The 21,320-nt window shown below is 38.6% G+C and overlaps 1 protein-coding gene across 2 annotated transcripts in view; it reads right to left on the reverse strand.

Moving 5' to 3' along the window:
- LOC149309712 (RNA-binding motif, single-stranded-interacting protein 3) overlaps nt 1-21,320 on the reverse strand; it is a 575,089-nt gene that overhangs the window by 34,341 nt on the left and 519,428 nt on the right. For both annotated transcript variants that reach the window (XM_089531314.1, XM_089531316.1), the window contains exon 11: nt 5,209-5,319. In XM_089531314.1, coding sequence (XP_089387440.1) covers nt 5,209-5,319 — 111 coding nt within the window. The remainder of the gene's footprint in view (nt 1-5,208; nt 5,320-21,320) is intronic.

Here is a 21,320-nt window from a genome sequence, read left to right on the forward strand (position 1 = left end):
AGAAGTGTGGTTTATGATCTCTAAATGGAACCCCTGATAGAGGTTATCAACTATGTACAATATAATCTCTCAAATTTCTGTGTATGTAAAAACACAATTATGAGGTCATATTCACTGGCCAAATAAAGCAGCTTTAAACTGCTTTGAAGCCTATTATTTATTTATTTGAATGATGCACAAGGCAACACCAGGAGGAAAGTGAAACGAAGCTGTTCTCTGGGGCTAATTAACATAGCAAAAAGAAGCTATGATACTCTGATGCAAGGCAGAAAGTGTGCATTGTTGCACTGGCACATAAACAGCCTGGCACCAGTGCGGGAATGCAGCATAGCAAAAGCATGATCGCCAATAATGCAAAGAATGTAATTACAACATACACAAACCAGACAGTCCAACAGGGGGCATGGGGTTAAGGGGGGGTGAAGGGGACATATATGGGGGCCCTCCATGATTTTGCTTTGCCAGTCTGTCACTGGGCACACATGCACTGATGCATTTGTGTGGCCGTTGGCATGTGGGCAGAAAGAGGGAGGTAACTAGAGGTCACAGGCAATGTGTTTGTGTGATGTTGCACATGCATGGTGGGAAGGGAACCAAAAGAAAAATCACCAGCATGGCTTGATGCTATGTGGCGTGGATAGCCTGTGGGTGTTTAGGCCACCTTGGCAGTGGGCAGTGCAGACAGTGGAGTTTTGAGCCACTTTCAGAAAACCCAGGATGGAGCCATTTTTTTCCGCCTGTCTGTTTCAGCCTTATGTTGTATAGTTGGCTTAAAATAGGCTTTTGACAATATTTGCAACAGTGCAAGTTCCCCTTGTCAAGTTTGTCGCCATGGTCCCATCTCTATATGGGTGTTTTTCTTTGCTGTTGCCATGGCCCATTCTCTTGACCCTTCTTCCTGGCCCATGTGATTCCCATCCCAGAAAAGAGAAATGGGAAATTATTTCTTGTTCTTCCTTCACTAAGGGCACACGAACAAGACAATGGGGGAACAGAACCAAGAGGCTCCAGGCATTGGCAGTGGGCACCTTGCAGATATATGTCACTTGGCATGTTCATTCCTATGCCAATCCCTAAATCCATTCCTGTTTGTAGATATTTGAAGAACGTGCAAGAATTAGTTTTTTGAGATACAGCTCTAAAACTCCCTCAGCACAAAGTTACAGTTTAAAAAAGCTGCATTCCAAGCTTTGGATAATCGTAAAAATATACATAATTACGTATTAGTCAAAGGAATAAATCTTCTCAAAATGTTGAGGATTTTTCTCTTCAAATTTAAACAGACTCAAGAATGTAGCTAATACACAATAGAATCATCAAGACTTTGGCACATTTGAAAGCTCATAATGTACCCCAGAAATATCACAAATTACTAGAAGAACAGCTTATGTTATTTCAGTCTGTATAAAGATGTAAATCAATGTATTTTAGCTTCTTTTCCCCTTAACTCTACATTCCACTGTACATAGAACTGTGAAAATGATCAGCAACAATGATTTGTAAGAACCAATGTGAGATTATACAAAGCAATATCTCAAAACACTTCCTCTTTAAGAAAATAAAAAACAGGTTTATCGAAACCTAATGCTATTCTGATGTTAAATACCTGCAGTAGGAAACAAAAAGCCAAGTCAAGTGACGAGATGTGCACATAAATATGTTGATAACCTAATACTGTATGCTTAAAAGACAGAAAATGAGCATATACTGTACGACCCATGTTAAGCAATAAGTACATCTATCATCTTCATTCAGAACCAGCTTTATGTGCATATACTGTAAATGCACATAAATCAATAAACAGTATTAAAGGTATATGTCCTGTACCATAACTTTCCCTAGTTCAAGAACACTTGGAGGTAAAAGCTATGATTCTAATCAGAGTTACTTTCAAGTAGCTTCTCCTTGAGTTTACTTTAATTGAACAGTAGCAGTTTACACTGGAAATAGATTATCACATATAGTTGCACTGCTCAGAATGGTTTGTAAAGACTCAGACATAAGTACAAATAAAACAAATCTATGGGTTTGGACAGCTCTGCCCTAAACCTGCTCAAAGTTGTGGTTATTTGTATTCTGTCAAGTTTACAATCTACAGTACTGATGTCTTAGCAATTTTCTCTTCACCTGAGAGACTACTAGAGTAATATTGCTAGTCTTATCAAAATTTAGTTTTCATTCCCCTCAGAATTCTTTGGCTATTTGGCCCATGTTGCCATCACAAAATGTACTACAAGATTGTTCTTTGGGCAAAATTGGGGGCATTTCTACATCTTCACCCTTGTTTCAGGTTTATGGATGTTACACTGGATCAACAAATAATTCTGGTGTGCTCAGCACAAATACAACCATGTGGCATAGTTAAGTCTGGATGTGTGTAGGAATAATGAATGGATTGAAAAGCAAGGAATCATAGATTTGATCCACTTGCCAAAACATAAAATAAAGCTACTTTAAAAACAAAATTTCCAAAAATAAAATTTGCACTATTATAGAAAGGATCATGTAGCTGAAATATTTGAAATATTTCAGCTATATAATTATATAATAACTATCGGTCACAAACATACAGTGGGGGTAAGCAATCTGGCTGGGACCATGGTGCATAAGGGAGTAATTGCCCTTTCTTAGATCCATCTCATTAAAGTTTAAAATACACTACCTCTAAAATGACTCCCTGCAACCAATAAATCATTAAATGCCTATCTGAGCAGACATCCAAGGAAGTACAGCTGGTCCGCCCCTTATACGGGCTAGCTTTATGCGGACTTGAGGAAAGGATGGGATATAAATAAATATCATCATCATCATCATCATCATCATCATCATCATCATCTGTGTCCTGGCCACAGGCCAAATAAAATACAAATGATGCATGTCCCCAAACTGCCTGGAAGTTGTTCCGAGACTGCCTAAGGCAGCCTGAAGGTGGCCCAAGAAGGAGTGGCAAAAAGGCTCTCCTGCCAGTGGACCATTTGACATGGCAGCAGCTTCCAGCTTCAGCATTACGATGTCTGGTTGCCATGCTTCTGGAGCAATCAGGGCCAGAGCAGCCTCTGGCCGCTCCTTTTGCCCTGTCTGCTTTACTCCTATGTTAGGTCTGGGAGATGCATGTGATCCCCACCTTTTCCTTTTTAGCCCTCAAGTCCTTCAAGCACACCAAATGCCAATCCAATGTCGCAGTTCAGCTTGTAACCCCTTTCCTGACTATTCACCATAACTCCAACAGCAGGAAAAACAGCCCTTAAACAGCAGAGAAACCCAGGAAATGGGATATAGAAGTTATTTCTGCTCAAATGTGACAATGCCACCTGCCATGGGAGTGAAACTGGCCTGCCACCCACTGCAGTGTCACGCCTCTGGTCTATATGCCTAAACAATAGATACATGAATTAACAGCCTCTATAACTTACAGCATTATAAGAGGGGGTTATGGTCCTCCAGATGTTTTTATACTGCAACTCCCACTGTCTCTCAGTAATTCCCACTAGCTTGACTGGCTGTGACTCATCAGAGGCCAGAAACAGATGGGCCAAATAAAGCAGCAGGAGACAGTGCCAGTGCTGTTAGTGCTGGAACCTTGGCAATCGCATGTGCCCAGTCCCAATCCGGGCTGCTGACATGGTCCTGAAGTAGGCTGCTAGAAGGAGTGGATTCTGTCCATTCCTTCTTGTCCCAGTTCTTTGCAGATGACACAGCCTTGGCATGACTTCAGGCAGTGTTTGGGGTGTGCACTGTGTAAACAGCATGTCCCCAATGCGGCCTGAAGCAGCGTTATTTTGCCTGTGTGTTTTGGGCCAGAGTTGCAGTACAACATTTTTTGAAAGGCAACAAGTTACCCATCCCTGCTAGAGAATGAAGGATGGCAACAAATATTTTAGTTTTGCCTTCTTTTTTGGTCAAACAAAAATCTTGACTAAAAATGCTGTTAATTTGAAGAAAATGAAAAGGTTGGAGAAATAAAATAAAGGAGGTAGATAATCTATCCACTAAAAAGCCCAACAATATGTATAGCAAATATAAAATAATAAATGCACAATATAAAAATATTACTGATATACACCATATAATTCAAAAGCAGCTAGAGTCTGAATCAAGTGAAAAACATGCAATTACAGTCAGGATATACAAATACCAGGATATCCATAACATAATTTTTATTTTATATAATAAACAATTATTGTTGCAACTGCCATTTTATGAGTTGTGGCTGTTCATGACCAACTTAGAAATCTATTAATGATGATTAATGATAATGGTGTGTGTGTATGTGAATTATTAATTACTTTGTGCTCTGTGTGCTATTTTTTCATTGATTTAATGTTTAATTGATTGGTTGGTTCATATTTTCTTTACACAACAGAAAGCTGTGTGTTAAAACCAGTTAAAATGTGTGACATTCTATCCATGTGTACATGACAGAATTAATTGTGAAGCTGAGATCTTTTTGCTGGACACAGAGTTAAAGCTTGGTATAAAAGCAAACCTGATACAAATAGCACTTTGTGTGCCAAGGGGCTTCATTTGCCCTTTCCAGATGTTAGAGCCACTACTTTTAGCCCTTTATAAACAGAAAGAATTTAACATTATCTTGGAGTCTCCTATACAGGTTGAGTCTCCCTTATCCAGAATCCCAAAATCCAAAATATTCCAAAATCGAAAACTGTCCATATGGGTGGCTGAGACAGTGATACCTTTGCTTTCTGATGGTTCAGTGTACACAAACCTTGTTTCATGAACAAAATAATAAATAATATTGTACTGCATATAAAATTATGTTCAGGGTATGTGTATAAGATGTGATACGCTTAATAAACTTTATAAATTCATAAATGAATTTCATGTTTAAATTGAGTCCCATCTCCAAGATTTCTCATTATGTATATGCAAATATTCCAAAATATGATAAGCTCTGAAATTCTGAATAAGAGAGACATGACTTGTCTTGGAAGCCTGTTAACATCTGAAAAATAGCCAAGCCTTCTCCATTTTCATGCTCCATATCTATTTGGAGAAACCCATTTTTATGGTTGTGAAAATAGATATCCTAAGTATCATCGAGTTGCTCTTTTTCATAAACATTTTTGTACTTTACTTCCTTGGATACTGTTATTTAAAATTGATAGGAAAAAACGATACCGAAATATACAAGCTATGGAAACACTGTAATAATAAAAACAGAATGTGAAGTACATTATTCAAGCTTACCGTTCCTGTTGTGCCCAAAGAAAGGTGGTTCATCTGTTGTGTCAAGGGGCCCATCATACTTGCTGGCTGCATGGACATTGTGTGATCCATTGTTGGCGTTAACACAGCACCCTATAAATACATATAACTTACATCACAAGGTTTATTTGAATTACATTATTTTTTAATAAAAGGAGCACGCTAGGGCAAAGATGGTTTACAAACTACACAGACTTTGGAAAGGTTCCTTTTTTGGATTCCCACTTCCAGAGGCATTCAGCCAGTAAGGCCAGTGTATGTGTGTGTGTTTGTGGGGGGGGGGGGGTAGGTCTGGAATTCTGGAAACTTTAGCTAGAGGATTCTGGGATCTGTAGTCAAAATCCCCACCAAAATCTGCAAATAGATTTTATTTGCATAACTTGCCAGTGTCAGGATAACAGCAAAGTGAATCAGCTACCTCATCTGACACATTTGAAAGCACCACTAAAGGGCAATAAATGGACAACTCAGTCAGTGTAGTATACTGGTTTGAGTGTAGGACTAGTACTCTAGGAGACCAGCCTTCAAATCCCTGTTCAACTGTGGAAACTTACTAAGTGATTTTGGTTAAGTCACTCTATCTCAACCTCAGAGGAAGATAATGGCAACCCCCCACTGAACAATTCTTGCCAAAAAACCCCTGTGATAGGTTTGCCTTTAGGTCACCCTGAAAGGACACAACAACAACACAATAAAAATGGACTGTAATAATATTAATTTTCTAATTATTAATTAGTAACTAGTTCCTAATTATTAACTAGTAACATTATTTAAAATATTTCACAAATAATATTAAGAATATCATTTTCTGATCTTTGAAGTTTGGGAACTGATTTGGCAAAACGTCTAATAAAATATCTCTGGCCAATGCCTAAACTTATCTTCAGAGTCAGCTGTAGATATTGTCACAAATAAAGTGAGAAGGCAAACTGCCTTTGTAGAGTGCAAAGTGGAACATTTTTTATGCTTGAGATTGATGACACTACAATTTTTCCAAGATTTTTAACATGCCATTTCCTAATGCATATCATATTTGGCTGCCTATTCCAGACAAACAAATCCATGTAGACAGATGAACAAAGCAAAAAAAAAATGCTTCTCTTTTAAGCCTCTAAAATATCTCAAACAATTCAATCCTCACTTTGTGATATTTGAGGAAATAGCCATCATACAGACTTTGCAATATTTTGTGAGTATTGTATACTTTCAAATTACAAAATAAAATATAAAATAATAAATAGAATAAAATAAGATACAATATAATCTGAAAAAGGGGAATTCTCATTCGAACCAAATATATTTCCAAATGTATATTGCACACAGTATAGAACACTATTCCAAAGCCAACCTATCTGCTTGAAACACAATTTATCAATTCCGATCTGTCAACTAATACACCCATTTGTTATAGGAGGATTTCCCCTTAGTCCTATCTGAAATGGGAGTATGCATTTAGCATGTAACTCAGCACTGAATTCTCATGCCATTAGGAAGTTGTCCCACTGTTATCATGCTAGACAGTGTTATACCACTGTCATCACGTTAGACAAACACACCCTTGCATTTCTTGCTAGAGAAATAGCATTTAATCATGTTTGTGAAAAAGTAATCCTTAGTGCTCTTTGCAGCAGTACATATATTGGGTAAATCATCTTTGTGTCAACCTTACTCAAAGCATAAGTATAGATATCCTGTCACATATGTCTTTGCTATGCACAAACCATGCCTTTTGACAGTAGTGAAGCCTTATACTTAAAGATACAATTAGACTAAGATTCACATCCCCATAAACTGGCCAACAGAGAAAGCACCATGATTCTGGCTACCTGCAGGTTGCAAAAATTGTATTTTACCCAATTTTTAAAAAATGATTCTGCTAAGCTGCAATCAGACAAATCTTGATGTAGAATTTTGATGTAGAATCAGTCATACTTCTTGAAGCTATCACCAATTTGTTTGGTTTTATTAGAAATATAAACAATATTTAGACATTTTCTCATCTACAAGACAATGTGTCACAAAAAGTGAAATGCTCCTAGATTTTTCAGTGAGAGGGAAAAAAAATCATTTGTGTAACCCCCCCCCCCAAAAAAAAAGAAACAATGCTTTGTACAAACAAAAAGAATTCACAACTCCTGTGTGAAAAACTCTTGAAAAAAGGATAAAAACTCTCAGAAGCCTACCTAGAATGAGAAAAGTTTTGAAAGGTTTTTGTTCTTATATGCAACAATGAAAGAGCCAAAGATTTATATCTCCAGTTTTATATACACACACTTCTCAAAAAGAATATTCTTCTTTGTATATAATAGTCATTTTTGAAATAAAAAGTACTTTGCAAGAACTGTACAGAATCTTGTCTTTTGAAAAAAAAATCAGATTTTTCATCCATTTCATACATGAAAGTATGAAATAAATAAAGATTTATGTGTGCCTTTATGAACACACATACACACACACTTTTTAGAATGAGACTCCCCCCTTTGCCTCTAATAGTCATTTCTTCTCTTTAAAAAAAATGTTAGTGACAGAATCTTCATTTTTGTCTTGGTTTCACATATGTGGTTTATTAATTAAAGGTCTCTGCTGTTCCAAGAAATATCTGGCTGCCAATGATGGCAGCAACACTTAATTCCAGAGGTCCTTGTTGATAGCAAGATGTCTTGCTTTTATGATATTTCTGTTTGCAAAAGGAATGGCTGGAAACCTGGTTTGATTAGAGATGTGGCAGATGGACAGCTACAACAGAGCATAAATTCTAGAGACAGCTCATCAAGGGAAGGAAACAGCAGCAGCAGCAAGGAAGGCTGTGTGATTGAATACTTTGAAACTAAACAATGGATGTGGTGGTACCGGTATGTCTTAAATAACAAGTGCTTCACCACCATTATATACAGCCTCATTTTTTATTACAACTACTGATAAAATTCTTTTAATTATTTCAACTGTGAAGATACCAAATTACTTTGCATATGGGCACTGTACATCTGCACAATTGAAAAGCGGGGAAATAAGACAATAAGAAAATGTTTTGCCTTCTAACAACCTTGCATAGAAGCTATTTGACCCTAAACAGTGTCTTCTTCCATTGATTTTTTGTGGATTTTTCAGGCTATGTGGTCATGTTCTAGAAGAGTTTATTCCTGACATTTTGCCTGCATCTGTGGCTGGCATCTTCATTCTCTGAATGAAGAAACTCTTCTAGAACATGGCCACATAGCCAGAAAAACCCACAAAAAAACTATGGAAGAATACACTGTTTATTACCTGGTGCATCAGGGCCAAATAGCTTCTATGCAAACTTTCAACTTTACAGTGTATTCTTCCCTTTGCCACCATGAAACTTTTCAGGAGAGGCCGCTGGAATAGTCACAAGAACAGCAGGAATATATAAGGCACAATGCATAGAAATTACATATCGTACTCCGCTCATTGCCACAGTATTTAACATCCACTATTACTTTTAAGAAATCCTACCATGTTCATGAATGGAAGAAGCAATGTCTGAATGTGACCATTTTCCTTTCCTTTCCTTATCAGCTTTCCTTCCGAACTGTCGTATTACATTGCCTGGGAGGGCGGCGCCACAATAAGACATGAGCCATATGTGGAGGAAAGGCCACAACTTTATTCACGCAAAACCAACAGTCAAAAGGTAGGGTTGGCCAAAAGCATGAGGTCTGGATCATCGTACAACCCGCTGTTGTAAGATACTGGCCAGTCATATATCAGCAAGATATCGGGATGAGCTAGGGGCTGATGGAACGCCCTCTCATATCCATGCAACCTAGTGATTGCATTCAAATTAAATCCCCTAGTCACCGGGAAGCGGTGTCATGTTATGGCCCCCGCAAGGGCCACAACGCATGTCCTCATCGCTCCCGTGTCCCATAGGGACTCCCGATACAGTGCTATGCAACCTTATAGACCATGACCACCAGATCCAGACCCTCTGCTGCCGCCCCAAAGTTGTGACAAACACCAACACCCTGGCGGAGGGCGGGTGGGAGAGCCAAGCAAATGGCACCGTGCACTGGGCAACTGGGCCTAAATAGGCCATGCCCAGGGGGTTGTTGGGAAGGGAGTCGCCACGCCCCCAGAGCAGCCGAACCAATCGGTCGCCCTGGAGGACCGAGGCAACCATAGAGAGGGACTATCCGCCCCCTATAGCGGCCTTTCAGAGGCGGAAGTACCTTCCTTTCCCTCCCCAGCAACCAATCGCCAGCGAGCACGCCCCAGCAAAGCATGCTGGGGCACTCCACCGAGCCTGCGTCGCCGCTCCGATGGCAACACGGCCTGCCCACTCAGTCAGGCGGCCGTCTTTTATAAGCATTTGGGCATAGACTGTGTTTTATACACAGCACCTATAAAAGTTTGAGAAGAAATAGGAGGATTGCTCGGATGTTACAAGCAGCCAAAGCTACACTTATAGTCTATCCAAGCAATGGCCCCGTCCCTTCTCTGACAACCTATCCAATCCTATAGTTAGTTTAAAGCAAACCAGCTTCAATACGTGTCCAAATGCAACAGCAAACCACAGTTTTAAAGAAATGGAAGCATAAGATGTTAGCCACAGTGGAAGAGGAGATGGGAATACACTGTGTGCCCAAGGATTGCTATGACTTCTTCATCTTTGTTATGCATCATATGAAACTTATAGGTAAGTATGATGTCAGAAGGCAGATGATCAACTTAAGCAGGTCATAGAAAGTATGTCATTCATTTACAATAAAACCCAAAAGCCATAAATCACCATTTATTCCAATTTTGCCTACAGTCCTAAGTATGTATTTTATTAAGTTTAATTGAATTCCATGGAACTTACTTTTGAGTAGACAGACACAGGATTGCACTGACAATTCTCCAAATTCTATAATCTACAGAGTCAAATATGGTGTAATTCAGGGGTGGGAATTGTGAGGTCTGTGGGTCATAAATATCCTGCAAGATTCATTTTTGTGGCCCCTGAACTCTGGGTAAAAAGTCTGAGAACCGCTGCTCTCTCTCTTTCTTACTAGAGGTCCTCCACATTACACAATTGTAGTAACATGATTCCGCTTTAAATGCCATAGTTAGTGAGGCATGATGACAATCTGGCTGAGAATTTTAAAGACCCATTCCTTAAAACAAACAAGCAAACAATGAAAATGAAAATCCCAGGATTCCATAGGATGGAGCCATGACAAAGTGGAATCCTCCAGCAAATTCTCTTCTCCCCACTTTCTGATCTCTGCTTGTGGGTCTTTCGCCTTCTTTCTGTTTGCCTGTAGGCACCTTCTGCAACCTTCACCTTCTTTCCACTTGCCTTTCCTTCTTACCTCCCCCATTCTTTTTTGCTTTCCCCCTTGATTCTCTGATTCTATTTCTCTCTACGTGTTTTCCTCCACTCTCTGTTCACCTTGAATTTACACTGTGAACAGTATAATATATAAGTTAAAGATATAATATTTGGTCTGATATTTTGCAGGTACAAACTTAATTCATCCATTCAATTGGTAACAGTTTCTTGAAGACTACGGCTGGTTACAGACCGCCAGAAAGTACGCTTCCGCACCCCCTAACCCTAGTATGCGCTCTGCGCGTAGAAAATGGTGGCGGCCGTTCCACACGGTCGCCGCCATCACTACGTCATGACCGCGCCGCCTCCAAATGAGCTGGTGCGGTTGTGACATATTGGGGCCGCACCAGGGCGCCTAGGGCACCCTTTTTGCGACCCTGGAAGGAGCTCCATTTCGGAGCTCCTTCTGGGTTTGCGTCGCTGGGCGCAGCCTTCAGACGGCTGCGCCAGTGACGCAGAGGAGAAAGGGGCCAAGCGGCCAGGTGTCCTTGGGGCTTGAAGCCCCAAGGACAACCCTTTCCAGGCCGCAGGGAAGCGGCCTTTTGCAGCTTCCCCGCAGCCTGGAAAGCGGCGGATCGGACCCTCGGAGGCTGCCAGTCTGGCAGCTGAGGCCCCGATACAGCGGGGAAAGGGGTGGGTGCACGCCGCCCCAAACGGGCGGTCTGTAACCCGCCTATGTTTCTAATTTATTTGTCCCAGACGTTTGTCCCGGAATTTTGAATCACTTACAAGAGATAGAAGTCGCCAGACAGTATATGCCATTCTGGCTACAAAATTAAGAGTTAATGTCAAAGGAAACATCTTTCTAAGTCAAAGTCAAACCTTTTAAAGCTTTGGTTTGCCTAACTGATAAACTAAGGAAAGGATAACATACTACAGCAGAAGTAATAAGGCTAACGAATGATTAGTAGTTAAAGACTGAACTAAGATTGATGTGAAGAATTAGGAAGTAGCGCAGCTTGGTGAAAAGACTTTTTGACCATCATTCTTGCTCTTTTCAGTCCTCAATTCTCATAGTTTTAAAAAGACATTCCTTCTCTTTAGAATATAAATCTTTCCACCATAATGAGAATTAGAAATTCAATCCTTTAGACACAGAAAAAGACATGAAAACTGGGCTTCTATGGCATATTATCCATTCTAACAACCAGCTTCTCAAAGTTAGTTCAACATTTATGATTACTTAGTAAATGGCCAGCTTTTTGGAATAAAAAAGTTGTTCTCCCTTACTAAAACAGGCTACTGAGATGTTTAAACTTTGTAAATCTGCAGCATCCTCAATCCAAATATTTTATTTATTTATTAAAAATGGCACATTGTCTTGGGTAAAACACTCTCAAGGTAGCTTCTAATTCTTCATATGAGGAACTGATGCTCATATTCATTCCCAGGCTCTGGATTTTTTTTGCATATTGAAGAACGAGAGGTTGTGCTTTGCTATGGAATAACCACGAAATAACTACTTCCTCATAAAATGAGCACATGACTGGGAGAAAAAGGAACTGAAAGAATGCTTCCGGTAATGGCAGAAATACTGTTTTGCTATACTCCACTATTAATAGTCTGTAATATCTCCATATCTACTAAGTAAGTAAACAGTTGTGGACTAATTAAGGAAATATTGTCTGTTAGGACAACATGATGACTCAAATGTATTTCTCAAAACATAGTTGTCTAGTTTCATCCCTGTCACAGATTTAGTTGTAAAAGCTTCAGATATGGTGAGATTGTCATCACATCAATAGTTTTCTACCATTTGTTTGAAACAGTTTGCTATCACATCAGTGGTTTTATAGCATTTGTATGAAACAGTGATTATATGGGCTCCCTAAGGATATTCTGGGCCAGTTGCAAAAACAAAAGAAGCACATTTTTCACCTCCTTGTCTTGATGCTAGAGTTTACTCAGTTTGCAAAATATATAGAGAAATGTTTCATCATTCTTTCAATTTCACTGAAGACCTTGTATATCCAAGAAAGACAGGTTGTGCATGTTATACTGTACTAACACAGTAATAGTCTTTCAAAGTGAGCCCCAACATTCAGGAGAATGATGAACTCCTGATAAGCAACTCTTTGAGATAAGTTTTTCCTTTGTGAAGGTTAGGGCTTACCTTTTTCACATGTGTTTTCTGACATGTCAGAGCTATTCAGTCCACAAATATGTGGGGAGACAGAGAGAATGAATGAAAAGAAATTTATAGCATAAAAACTAAACCAAAACCTGATATTTTCAGTTAGTATTTTTGTAAGGTCTTAGCCTTTTTCAAGGCTAACAAAATAAAAAAGGTCTCTTTTCCTGAAAATCGAAGCCTTTGCATTATTGTTTAAGTAGTCAAGCCTTATTATGAGGCATACTTATAGCCCTCTATTGCTTAGGTCCATTTTCATCCTTTTTTGATGTGTGCATTTTCCTAGCCCCAGCAGTGCCTGGTCACTCCCCTGCACATCACACAGCCACTATTTACCATACTACACTCCTTATCCATTCAGCCTTTAGGTTGAGCACAAACAGTTATGTGTGCCAGGATTTGTAAGTTCTTTGGCACTGTTTTTCTTTGCTTCATCTTTGACTTCCTTTGTTACAGACCCCTATGTTTTACCCTCAGCTTACAATGGATCAAATCAAAATCCTTAATTTTGCCCTCAAAATCTGTCCTCGTCTTATATATGAGATCAACTTATAGTTGCATATATATGGTAAATCCTGAAGGTTTTTTAAAAAGCCGTGTATAAGACCCTATGTGTGTGTGTATTTCTGTGGGGAGAGGGGAAGCACCTGCTGGCTGGGGAATTCTGAGAGCTGTAAATGAAAAAAACAACAACTCTTCTAATCTTTGCAAGGGGTTATGCACTGTTGAACTCATGTTGATGACATGGCTTTCACAAGAAGCACCATAAAACATGGAATCAACATTAGCAGTATATGAATTTGAATATGAATTTCTATAATAATGCGGAAAACATAGGGAATGGCATTTTATATGCTTACAGAATTCTAATCACATCTTTTTCTATTGTGTCCTTTCAAACTAAGAGCACATGCTGGGCATGCAACATGCTACACAATCATGCTAGGAAAATGCACACATCAAAATTCTTACACGCAGAACAAATTAATGTGTCAAAAATAATGAAACATTGGCAGTTTCAGGGGCAAGCATGAACTGAAGGGCCTCAACCTACCTTGATGCAAAAAGAGCCCTCAATTCCCATTCCTGCTAATTGCTTAAAAAATGTACCGGGGCATGCCTTTTAAAATGAAAATATATGATACATTTACAGTTACTGTTCACAGAAGAGAAAACACAAAGTTGCATTCTTCAGCCTGAAAATACTTTATTAAAAATGATTTGTTGTCCCCAAATTGTTATTTTGGGCCAACATTTTAAAAGTGGTTATTTTAATCTTTAAATAACAATGACATTAATAGACTGAATAGACAATTACATTCATGGATCAAGCAACCATTACAGGTTCATATTATTTTAATATATTTGAGGGGGGTAATTGGTGGCAAGCTAGCCAATGATTAGAAATTTCAATTGATTTTTAACAATCTAAAATAACACATTATCCCACTTTATTAACAATTAACTCAACCTGATGATTTCATCATTCACTGTAAAACCCACCTTCACTCCCTACTTAGCATTAATGAATTAATTCTGATGTCAGTGTGTTAGTTTTAAAATTGAAGTTTCCAAATTCTGTTTTGGGGGGTGATACACTGTATCTTAACCTGTTTTCCCTTTACTTGAACAGCACTGTGCTGTAGTGTGTTTAGAATGTTGGACTTAGCTGTGGGAAACTATGGCCTGTTACAGACAGCCAAAATAAAGCTGCTTCGAGTCACAGTGGAGGTATGGTGTTTCAATGATGCATGCTGTCCTAAGAGTCCAGAAGTCGCGCCAAAGCCACACTCCAGCCCTAAGGACTGGAGCGTGGCTTTGGTGTGGCTTCTGGACTCTTAAGGACGCATGCATCATTGAAACACCATACCTCCACTGTGACTCGAAGCAGCTTTATTTTGGCTGTCTGTAACAGGCCTATGATTGAAATCCCCATTCAGTCCCAAAGCATACTTGGCAAGGCATTCACTCTTGGAGTGATTTTCCTTACTTTGAAAGAAAAGCCTGATCAGACCCCTATTTCTTCACATAGCTTTCTGTGGTGCTTTAACAAATCCTTGGCATAAAAAGTAAATAGATTTGTCTGCTGTCTTACAGAAAGAAGTAAAATAATGGCTTTTTGTATATTTCTTTGCTCCAGTTCGTGAAAACCTATGTTATATCTATTTAAGTTTAATAAACCGTGTTCTTTAAAACAGAGAAATTCAGGGCCTTTTACACTTCAGCAATTATACTGCTATTACTCCATTTTAACTGCCATGGCTACATCCTGTGGAATCCTGGGACACAGTACTAGCAATAGCAAGTACATTTCTATACCAGTTATCACTGCACTTAAACATTCCCTAAGCAGTTTACAATGTGTAAGCTAATGCAATTTAGGGAGCATGCAGTTAAGGGAGGGATATCTGAAATTCACAGATCTCTAGTGTCTCTTCAGGCTAAAAATCCCGTGATTCCACAGGATACAACTATGGCAGGTAAAATGGAACCATAGTGCTTTAACTGTACATTGTGAAACTGCCTTCAAACCAATATTCTGTGCAACTCTGAAACAGCTTTGACATGGCTGAACATATTTTTATACAGTACTAATATAGGATAGAAATATTGCTGTTGTCTAGACTTAGTTGTACATGCGCTGGTCACCTCTCGACTGGACTTCTGTAATGCGCTCTACATGGGGCTACCCTTGTGCCAAGTTCAGAAACTTCAACTTGTACAAAATATGGCAGCCAGGTTAATTACAGGTACTCATCGTACCGATCACATAACACCGGTTTTGAAATCCCTTCACTGGCTGCCAATTAGTTTCCGGGCAAGGTACAAGGTGTTGGTGATTACCTTCAAAGCCCTACATGGTTTGGGTCCAGAATACTTAAGAGATCGCCTCCTTCCATACTGTCCGTCACGCACTCTAAGGTCCTCGGGGAAGAATCTACTTCAGCCAATAAAATCTAGGCTAACTTCAGTCACCCAGAGGGCCTTTTCCATTGCAGCTCCGAAGCTATGGAATGACCTGCCGAAGGAGATCCGTGACATTTCTACTCTTACAGCCTTTAAGAAGGCTCTTAAGATGGATCTCTTCCGGCAGGCCTTCCCTACCTAGTTCTACTCCCCATTTACTGTGACTTATGTCACTCTGTCCACCAATTCTTCTCTTAAATTTAATGAGAAGAATTAAATTAAAATTAATTAAAATAAAATCCTTGCCTCAAGAAGAAGAGCCCTCCCTCCATGACATCACCATCAGACCTGGGAGGAAATTAAAAAGAGAGGTCCAACTTCCATCAGGCCTAACTTTAAATGTACTCACTTTGCTCTCTTTAATTTTATTGTATTTTATTTATTTATTGTATTTTATTTTATTATCTTTATTTTTACTGTTGTAACCCGCCTGGATTCCTTGTGATTGGGCGGGCTATTAATAATAATAATAATAATTATTATTATTATTATTATTATTATTATTATTATTATTAGTGGATCACTTATTAGTGGATCATGGAGCCCTGGTGGCGCAGTGGTTAAATGCCTGTACTGCAGCCATTTACTCAAAACCACAAGGTTGCGAGTTCAAGACCAGCAAAAGGGCCCAAGCTCGACTCAGGCTTGCATCCTTCCGAGGTCGCTAAAATGAGTACCCAGACTGTGGGGGGCAAATTAGCTTACTTGCAAATTAGCTTACTTGCTGTTCACCGCTATGATCTTTGGAATAGCGGTATATAAATAAAACAAATTATTATTAATTAAAATTAAAATTACTTATGTTGTGATTCCCAGTTGACAGGTCTTTGTGGTAAATTCTTTAAAGTATTACATCACTATGTTTGAAACACAAAATGTGGTGAATCTTGATTACAGTTTAGGGAAATAAGCAGATCATAAGTTGCAGGTTGAAGGGGGCTTTTCCCATAAGCTATAGTTAAGACAGACCATAGTTTGTTTGTATTCAGAACTAATGGTCAGTGAAGACTAGTTTAAAACTGAAACAAAGTCTTTCAAACTCTTTGTGATTAGAATGAAAGACAAAAGAAGAAGGGAAAGGCAACATGTTTGTTCATGGGACAGCATACCAGGTGTAGGCAATATACAGGCTGAGAGCCACATGTATGTATCCCCTTTTTCTGATAGTCTTCGCCACTTCCCTTACCATTAACTGTTGATGGGATGATAGCAGCAAAACAATCCTTATTTTCCTTTGAAAACACACCTTTAAAGCATCTTGTTTTAAATCCAAATTGTACTGCAAGATGGTTCTGCATTCCATGTTCTGAACTGAAATCCTTTGGCTTAACCACACTGCTAAAATTCAGTGATGCAATAGCTCATTCAGTGGGTTTGTGAGTTTGGAGGAACAATGTGGCATCAACTTCCAGAAGTTGTGCATGCCTGGAAATCTATAGTTTAGTGTTACATCTAAACAAGGCCACTGTCTGCCTGTGCCATAATAATCTTAGATTTTGTCAGCTCTCTCTGTCTGATCAAGAGAGAAAGACGAGAGAGACAAGCCACATTTCTGCACTACCCTCTTATAGTGCTGCTATTCCTCTTTTACTGCTCTAGCTACCTCCTGTTTCATTCTGAAGCTTGTAGTTTAGTGAGGCCTAAGAGCTCTCTGGCTGAGAATTCTTATTTCCCCTCCCTGAACTGCAAATCCCAGAATACAACAGAAGGCAGTCAGAGTAGTCAAAGTGGAATAGAAGCACTATAAGAATGTAGTGCAGTAATCTAACAAGAGAAAAGTTAATTGTGGTTATGAATTTATTTCTATTTTACATGATGTGCAATGTTTGGTCTGAAATCTTTAGATATTTCATAGTTATAAACAAAGAATATGTTGAAAATAGGATGATAAGTATATTTTAATTCAAATGGAAATAATTCTGTGCAGGCAAATCCAGTTTCCTTTGCATTTTTGCTCAAGCTTTTTTAAACGTACCACTTGTTGAAAATGTTTTGTAACTTTACTGCCAGGGGTTGTGTAGTCTCTTCCATAATTATGCACATAATAAATGCACTATGAATGAATATTCACCTTATTACTGGATAAATCTATTCAGTTACACCATTAAGCTCCATAGCTACTAAAACATTTGTCAAAGTACTGGAACACAGCACAATCAAAATTCTTAATGTATTCTGATATAAAATAACCAAACTAACTCTATAAAAGAAACACTGAAGGATACAGTATATTTTAAGAGATGTTTTGCCAGCTATAAAGCACCTGATTCCACTCCTCATCTTTTTAGCATTAACCATCAAATATGAATTTGTAGGTTTTCTAGGCTTTAAGTATTCAAGAAAAAGCAATGAGATAACTTTACAGGACTTTTTGTGCTGGAGAAATGGCCACATAAACATACAACTACTGGCAGCTATTATGTACAGTTATTCTGCAAACAAAAATGACGCTTTATCTTCAAAACTAAACAATGAATTCCATTTACTAGGAACAGGCAATTGATAATTCCAAGGAGGTTCCCAGTTAGTGTTGTGGAATGATGTCCAACATCCTATGTACATTAGTCCGCACCTTATGTACTTATGTCAGCTTGTACATGAGTGATTCAGCGTGTAGTAAAACCTATGTTGCTAGCCCAAGCCTCCTCTCAGCATGATCCTTGTGAAAACTGAATTGTCAAAGACACACCACATATACTGTATCATAATTTCTGTATTTTTACACCAAGCCTGTAGCTTTGGCCATTTATTCAATCCACATTGTACCTGTTTTAAATTATCTTCATGTTTTATTACATGGGCCCAGAAAGGAATAAAAAATAGTCCCTTGCTATTTTCATAGATCCTAAAGAAGTGGGGAACTAGAGCTGAAGATAGCCCTTTCATTCTTCACACATTATTAGCACCCTGCAAATCAAGCAGACATTTAAAAAGATTTTTAAAAAACTAATCCAAAAGATCATCTCAGGAAATGAATCAAACCACAGACTACAGCCTCCTACTTGTTGTGAGCTGTATATGTTGTTAAACCGCTTTGATCAATGGAAAAGCGGTATATAAATAAAATTTTATTATTATTATTATTATTATTACTAAAACGGAACCTTATCAATGATATCTCCACAATATCTTGCATATGTCCATAGTGAAATCAATGCACCACACATCATAAGGTACAAATGTATACAATAAATCTGTGCCCACTATAACTGTGTATAAGAAAACACAACAAAACACAAACTCTAAAAAGGCAATGCTTTTATTGGCCAACCAATATATAGAAAATACAGTTTGTCCTGGGTTTCCGCAGACTTGCCATCCACAGATTCAGGCATCCATAGAGGGCAAGCCCACGTTGCCCTAATGGTGGCACATGAATGTGCATGTGGGCACGCCACCAATAGGGACAGCAGAAATTTCGTTGTCCCCAATGGCAGCTGAACTACTTGCATGCATCACCACTGGAGACAACAGGGGCTGTCCCTAATGGCAGCGTGGCACAGGCACATGCACATGCTGCCACTGAAGTATTGTTGTCCCTAATGGTGGGGTGACCATGTGCACACAGTGCCATGGAAACAACAGAATTTGACCATGTACAGATTTTGGTATCCTGAACAGATCCCCTGCAGATGTCAAGGGTCGACTGTACATCATGCAAGCTTTCCAGACTTCACTGCCTTCTTCATCAGGTAAGATGTTAAAAATCAGTAAAGAATTGAATTTTGAATTTTGTCATATTTGGTGCCTGGTTAACATGGCTAATCCTGAATGTGTGCCCTGTATATGGGAAATGGTCCTAATTATCCATCATTCATAATGCCTTCAGGATGGCACTTATTGTAAAGAGGATTATTGTACAATCATGTAGAAGAAGCTAAAATTGATAATTCCAAGACTGGGAGGAAATATTCCAATTGTGGATCATAACTGTCGCCTATATGTGCCAAATGAAATGTCATTTCAGACATAGAGCTGCAGTAATAACCCACAATGCCATATGTTTCCTTATAGGGATGTCACAATGAATTAAATGAAGCATACTCTTAAGAAACAGCAGAAAGGAATTATATTTGCATACCATCCTGTGTTGTCTTATAAACAATTGTAAGGCCTGAATTCTTCTAATCACTATGAAGTTTATTTGGATCAGGAATGGCGTACATTGATGGGAGGTGAGTAGGATTATTCACTGTGAGAATAGTCTTGCTGACTGTGCTCATTAATCAGGACTACCAAAGTAAAGGGTGTTTGTTTATTTAAAAGATGGCTTAACTGCTGAGTAGTTGCCTCCATAGAGCTCACCTGCTGAGCTGTGGTCCCTGCAGAGCTCATCCCCTGATTTCAAAGGAATGTAAATTTAAGAAAGCAATAGATCTGTATGCAAAATAGTTGGCCATTGTTGCTTTAGTGCACACAGTTAATTGAATACATAAAATGAAAGACATTCCTTGATTAATTTGATTTCCCCCCCAACCAGCTACCCCTCCCATGCAACTAATAGCATTTTTATGATGGATTATGTTAATGTTCTTTTGACCTAGATAAAGAAAAAGGTACCAACATTTCTACAGATTATTTAAAGAATCTATTAGCCTGTGGTCCCATTTCTGGTTCAGCTTCATGACTTGTTCAAGTTCAAGCTGTATTATTAACTTTTGACTGGAGACACATGTTTTGATCTGTTTTTACTACTTATAAATCACTACTATGATGGAATTACTTGCGGTCCTTCATCATCATCATCATCGTCACTATTGTTATTAGCACCCTGCTTTCTTCCCAAAAACTGGGAGTGAAGTCTACAGTACATTGTTCTATAGTATACACAACGTTCAAATCTGCCTATACTCCAGAATAATAAAACTGACAGTTTTCATATCATACACGATATTATATGGAAGCTGCCAACTCTAGTAACTGCAGTAATAGGCAGTTAGTGGTAGTGAATAAATTAATTTGGTTTACATTTTAATAAGACTCAATCTTTTAATATAAATTGACCTAATTCATATTTCCCAAAGTAATACATGGACCAGAATGCAATTTCCCCTTTGGTCTCCACACTTCTCTGAATTTCATGACACAATTTCCTGATTAAAAACCATTCGTCAGGAAAAACTGTGTATCAAAAGGGATATTTGTGGTGATGGCGGCGGGGGGGGGGGGGGGGAGATGCTTGGAAATATGTGTCTGGTAAAATTATATAAAAATATGCACTTCTAACTAAGGCAGACATGGGATGCAACTAACTTGTACTTGAAAAATAAAAATGTTATGGGGAATGACAAGAAATGTATTCATCACACCCACATAAGGCAATGTGTTCCTTTAATGAATGGATTATTGCTTTAGTGTTATGTGCATGCACACATGCACACACATACACAGAGGGATACTACTTGTACGAATGAGCGAATCAACCTAGTTTTTGTCTTTGTCATTTCCAAAGGAGTTCACTCTTGAGTTCATTCTCTTCCATTTTCACTGTAATCTGTTATACCAAAGGGGAGAAAACTCATGGAAATTTGCATTTAAATACTTACTTATTTAAGTAGCAATGGTCTCTCACTATACTATGCTGTTACCGAGAAGCTCACGATTAATCATATGAATGGCTAAGAACATAAATCCCCCCCCCCCTTAAAGGAAGGTCTTTGA

The sequence above is a fragment of the Sceloporus occidentalis genome, unplaced genomic scaffold, assembly GCF_023333645.1.
Source record: "Sceloporus occidentalis isolate IW3139 unplaced genomic scaffold, rSceOcc1.0.p SCAF_7, whole genome shotgun sequence".
In the NCBI taxonomy this organism is placed as follows: Eukaryota; Metazoa; Chordata; class Lepidosauria; order Squamata; family Phrynosomatidae; genus Sceloporus; species Sceloporus occidentalis.